The sequence below is a fragment of the Rhincodon typus genome, chromosome 30 (genome assembly GCF_021869965.1).
Source record: "Rhincodon typus isolate 14 chromosome 30, sRhiTyp1.1, whole genome shotgun sequence".
In the NCBI taxonomy this organism is placed as follows: Eukaryota; Metazoa; Chordata; class Chondrichthyes; order Orectolobiformes; family Rhincodontidae; genus Rhincodon; species Rhincodon typus.
Genome location: NC_063361.1, coordinates 28962292 through 28968291, shown reverse-complemented (window position 1 = coordinate 28968291; position 6000 = coordinate 28962292). Strand labels below are relative to the sequence as shown.

The window sequence follows — 6000 nt, the reverse complement described above, 5'->3', positions numbered from 1 at the left end:
GAATGGTGGAGCAGGGCTGACGGAGAGAATGGTGGAGCAGGGCTGACGGACGGTATTGCTTAATGACACTACCAGAAAAGTATGCTGTTGCCTTTGTTTTTCACTTTTGATGACCTGCTTTGCACCTTTACCCATTCTGTGAATGTGGAGTTAAAACACAACACTGTGTTGGAGACCCCAACTTTGGCGTTTCCCATACCCTTTGGAACTGGCCCCTACCATCCTAAACAAATACTCAACCCAGTGTGTGGACTCTGCATTGCCTAAATAAAAACAGTGGGTGTGTTGATTATATAAATATGTGCTTCGGAGACTCCTATATACAGTGATAAACCTTCAAATGTTAGATACCCAACTAAACAGAAATAACAAACAAACAATCTGTCTGCAGACTGCTGGAAGTGTTCTCTAGAGCCTTCTGCACTCTCAGGTTAACAGTTTATTACTATGGCCATCAACAACATATAAATTAGACATGCAAGGGCACAATTACAAAGAGTGGAGTCGATTAAACTTGAATTACACATACAAGTGCCTTCCCTCCATTACTACACTTTTATGCTGTAAAATCACTGTTCCATTTCAACTTGTGGGATACCCTGAGCAGGAATGTGTCACATGTAGCTTATCTTTGTAGTTAAATTTTTATTTTCTACAATATTACTTATGTTATGTATTGGCCTTTGAATTCTATTCATGACACCTTTTTCTATATGGTTAAGTTGTAACATAATATAAGAGCACCTAACCAAGTTGCTAATAAAATCCACTGCTCTTTGGACTGTGCAGTGATTTCCATCAAGAATACCTACCGGGACTGGACAGAATATTTGGATCCTCTTCATTCGAGCTCAATAGTCGTAACAACTTTGACGGCTGGCTGTCATCCAGCGGGAAGAGGTTGATGTAATCCTGTTGAAACAGCAGCCCACCATCTATAGATATATTTTGTAAGTAAACTAGACACAAGTAGTGCAATGCGTTACAATTTCACCACGATCTGTCCAAATAAGTATAAGATAAATTTTGGTTTGGATCTTGTGGTAGATTGGGAAATTTTAAAATAGCTCTTTCTATTACACATTAAAGATAATTTCCAACCAACGAGCAATGCAAATGCAGAAATTGTTATTAAACAGCAAATATTACATCTTTTTTGTGCCTCTACAGTGTCCTTCCTGGACTCTCAATAGTATTCTGGGATATTGGTCAACTGGCATCAGCTATCCTCTACTATTAGACTTGATTTACATATGGCCATTTCTCATTTGGAAGAAAAAAAATATCATAGTGATTAAGTGACACATGCGGTTACAAAACCTATGATTTTCCTCCAACACAAATTTCAGTATAATGAAATGATTTATTTGTTTTTTTCTCAATTAAACGTAACTGAAAGGGACAAAGAGTGGTGGGCATGGAGGATGGAAATTTTGGACCAGTTTCTGGACAATAATTTAATTCTGACATGAGGTGGATGCTCCACCAATGAATATACTTAAGGATGGCATAGACAGATTACTGGTCTGTCAGGAAATCAAGGGATATGTAGACTTGTTGTATTTCTTATGTTTCTACAAGGCTAGTATTATTAATAAAGCACATCTTTGGGCCAGAGCACACATAAGGCAGCAGCAAGGTGCTCCTCAAAAGTTAAGCTGATGGAACAGTGGTGGAAATTGGTTGAAGATTATTCTATACCTGGGCTTGTTGCAAGAACAGAAAGATTCCTCACTTTAACAATAATTAAATTCATTCTTCCGCTTTTAAACAAATTATTGTAAAATTGAATTTTTTAAAAAAATCAGGGAGGATGCAAGAGAGATTTATGAGAATGGTGCTAAGCATGGGGAGTGATTTAATCGAAAATTTCAACAGAAGAGAAGATTAAGAAAGATTTGATGGAGGTCAATACCAAAAAGGGTTTGCAATGAATCAGTAGGGGGAAACTATTTCTCCTGACAAAAAAGTCAATAACCAGAGGAGGGACAGGTTTGAGAAATTTGGCAAAATAACCTGATAGGCAAAAAGTTATTTTATTTGTTACAAAATAGGTTCTGATAATCTGGAATGTAGGGCCTGAAAGGATGGTAAAAGCCAAATCAAAAGGAAATTAGACTGTTATTTGTTATAAGAGTTTCAGGAAGGAGTGACAGAATTGCCAGGGTAGAATCTTCCTCATCCAGCAGATGTGAAGGTGGGACTGAAAGGCCAATTAGATATAAGAGCAGCAAATCATTGATCAAACATATGTCATCCCCCCAGATGACCTCCTTGGAGGTGAGTCAAAGGCTAGTGGTGGGGAACGTAGCCCTATTTGACTATGTACACATCTACTGCAGGAAGATCGAGGATTCTAGTAGAATCCTCCCAGTAACCGAAGGACTGCTGCATGTTCGGCTAAAGCCAAAGTCTAGCAGGTACCTGGGATGGCTTGCCAATGGCTGGCTCACGTGGTGTGTGTGTGTGTGTGTGTTGGCGGTGGGGGGGAAGGGGTTGACACACACTTTCATTTCCAGCCCCCACCTGAGATGCAGTTATTTGTAGGCTACAGTGTCTTCCTTTCCACATGTAGTGGTCTGACAAATGTGGCACAGTTTGTTTTAATATGGGAAATAGCACTTCAAAGGGCATGCCAAGATTGGTCACACTAATGGGAGCCCTGCTACAGGAAAAGCTCCTGCTTCTGTCTGTAAGGCTGCCTCCATTCCAAGGCTGCAGGCCCTCCGACTGAACCTCCCACCTCAGGAAGTTACCGGTCTTTCTTAATTAGACTGCAGACATAGAGGTGACCAATTAGGAGCTGCCTTTCAGAGGACTGCTAGTCAATGTGAGATCAGTAGCTGAAAACTATCCTGTCCCATGTTTATTCTTTAGGGGTATAGAGTTCTATATAAATTTGAGTGCAATGAAATGATTTTTCTTAAATGAAAGGGACAAATGTTGGTGGGCATGGAGAATGGAAATTTTGAACTAGTTTCTAGAGCAGAACTGGCCATTCAGCCCTGAGTCTATTTGGCACAAACAGCTGAATGATGTTTTTTACTCTCTGTGCAATTCTAATGATTCTTGATTCCATTCAAGATCCACAACCAAAATGTTCTTTTGCCTAAAGTGCAAACTTGGATCCGGATCTTTTTCATTCCATCACTTTCACTTCAACTACTTTGCCTTGCTGTTCACTGATCTCAATCTCAGCTGTTGTGGGCAGAAACAGTCCAAGTAGACAATCCTCTGCCTAGACAATGCATGCCAACTGTTAAATTGCGAAGAAATTTTGAGCCCCATAAAACATTCTCTTAGCCTGTGTCCAAAAGTGTGTGCTATCAGGGACTACTAAGTAGCCATCAGTATAAGAACTTTACTTGAATGCGCTGAGGGCACCAGTAACAGCCACACTGCCATGCACCTAAGGTCAGCCATTTCTAAGTGCACGAGCACTTGCGATTTGAAGTTTGTGTGGTACAATGCTACACCATATAGTGCATTTAACCAATGAACCATTTTTGCCACTTAGTCTTTCATTTCTTATTTTTATTTAAATTACAATTCCTCTTAAACCTTCACTCTATTTGCAAGCAACCACTTTTTTTTTGTGTGGATTTTCTCCATTCATTCTGTAAGTCCATAATATTTTTAAGGGAACTTTGTATTTTACTGGTTTCACTTTCAAACTTAGAAAACATAATTGTGGTTAATTGTTGGGAGGAAGACGGAAATGGATATACCAATATTATTCAATAATTGATTTTCTTTTCTTCCCCTGAAGTTACTTTCAATGTAATCAAAGTTACTTCTCATGGGAAACTGTGTGCATGAAATGAAGGTTGGAAAACAGACTGTTGAGTAATGGCTGACACATTGTAATCCACAAGTCTGTTAGCAAGTGATATCAGATTTTGTAATTCACAAGCCTGAAGACAGAATGAACCTGTTTTCCATTGTTTCCAAATATTCTTTTGCAATTGTTTTCATGTAATCAAAAAGTTGGCACTAGGACAATTGAAACTTTCAAGACTAAAAGAGTTTTGTGAGGATAGGTTCTCGTTTTGGGAAACAGACCAAAGGCAAAAATATAGAGTGGAGGTACAAAGCAGTTACATCTAATCGAATGGCACAGTAGACATGAGGGGCTGAATGGCCTATGCCTGTTCCTATGTCCCTGGAAAGAAAAAAAATCCATAGAAATAGTCATTTACAGCACAGAAAGAGGCCATGAGATCAACTTAATCCAGGCCAGCTCCTTGTGGAACATTGCAGACAGTCCCACAACCATGCACAATCCCTGTGACCTTGAGGATTTATTCCCTTCAATTGCTCATCCAATTTCCTTTTGAAATCACTGTCTGCTTTTATTTCCATCACCTTAGTGGGCAGCAAGTTCCAGATGATTACCACTCGTGGCATAAAGTTCTTTCTCATGTTCCCTCTGCATCTGCTGCCTAAAACCTTAAATTTGCATTGCATACTCTTTAAACTATCATCTAATGGAAACAGTTCTCCCTTGTCCATCTTATTAAACTTGTTGCAATCTTGTACAATTCTATCAAATCTCATTTGCTCTTAGTAGAGCAATTTCATCTTTACAACCTAGCTTTATGATTAAAATCTCCCATGTCTAGAACAATTCTGGTAAACCTGCTCTGCAACTCTAAATCTGCACTTTTTATAGAACCTTTTATGATCTCAGTACATTCCAAATTACTTCATAATTAAACAGTTTTACATTCAGTCACAGTTGTAATGTAGAAAACACCAAAGACAATCTATATAGTAATGGTTCTGAAAACCAACAGTAAGATGATGAGATCAGAATTTTTTAAAGAAGTGTTGTTGACCTAAGGATAAATATTGGCCTGGAAACTGGAACTTCCTGTTCTTCTTCAAATAATATCATGGATTCTTTTAGAAGTGTATTCTAGATTCTTTTAGAAGTGTATTCTAGTTATGAGGCTTTTTTGAACAAACATAAAGGTTTACAAAGGAAAAATGAATTTTAATTGCAAAGCTAAAAGGCCTTTGCTTCTGATGTACACAAATTCAAATATTTTGTACTTTTTGTTTGTACTTTTCACAGTTAGTGAAAAAAATTATCATTCACTGGCTGATTGTAACTCTGCTTATTTACCCCTGATACCTCAGTTACTGTCAGCTCTGACTAACTTGAGTTTAGAGATTATCAATTTTCTTTTCTCTGTTGCCTAATTCGAGTGAACACTTGCAATCCAGTCTGTACCAGCAGCAACCTAATCCATCATATTCCAATAATTTGGCAATAAAACTGATCATATCTGAGAGGTCCAAAGATGGATTTTATTGTAATCTGACGTATCCATTTCCAATGTCATAAAAGATCTGAAGTCAGGAATCAAGATTAATCTTTTACACTTGGATTGTCTTTAGCAAGGTCAGCATGTCTTGCCTGTGCCCTTGAGAAGGTGCATTAATAGGGCAGGTTAGAGGCACTGATGAACATCTTTTATTCACTTCACCATAACAAGAGAAAAGTGCTGAACAAATCACTGGAACTTTATTCACAGGGCAAACCACAACAGAGCGGCACAGACCTTTTGCCTCTTGCCCCCCACAGTCTCCACTTATTGTTTTTAGCAGTTGTATGTGGAAATAGAAAGCAATTTGGAGACAACTTCCATTATGGCTCTGTTTATCCCCATGGTTTTAAACTCTCATCAATGGAGAGAGGGAATGGCTGTGTGGAAGCTCAGCTTCCGGAAAGTATGTGCAGGCCACGTACTTTCTAAACAAGTTGAGACCTCCACATTCCACAAATGTGCAATGCACAAGATAATTAAATGAGCTATATATCTAGATAAATCACCCACACATAACAAAAATAAATTAGAAGATATATTGAAAATACCTCACACACATATACAGATAGGAAGGGACATGTAGTAAAGCATACACAAACAAAGGAAACAAGGCTGCTGTCACAAAATCATTTATAATAAACCCTTACAACCAGAGTCTGATGCAAAG

General features: G+C 38.3%; 1 protein-coding gene across 3 annotated transcripts in view; it reads right to left on the bottom strand.

Annotated features, from left to right (window-relative positions):
- The window catches only part of med24 (mediator complex subunit 24), a 68432-nt gene that overhangs the window by 13162 nt on the left and 49270 nt on the right, over positions 1 to 6000 (bottom strand). For all 3 annotated transcript variants that reach the window (XM_020529944.2, XM_048614614.1, XM_048614613.1), the window contains one exon: positions 813 to 912. In XM_020529944.2, coding sequence (XP_020385533.2) covers positions 813 to 912 — 100 coding nt within the window. The remainder of the gene's footprint in view (positions 1 to 812; positions 913 to 6000) is intronic.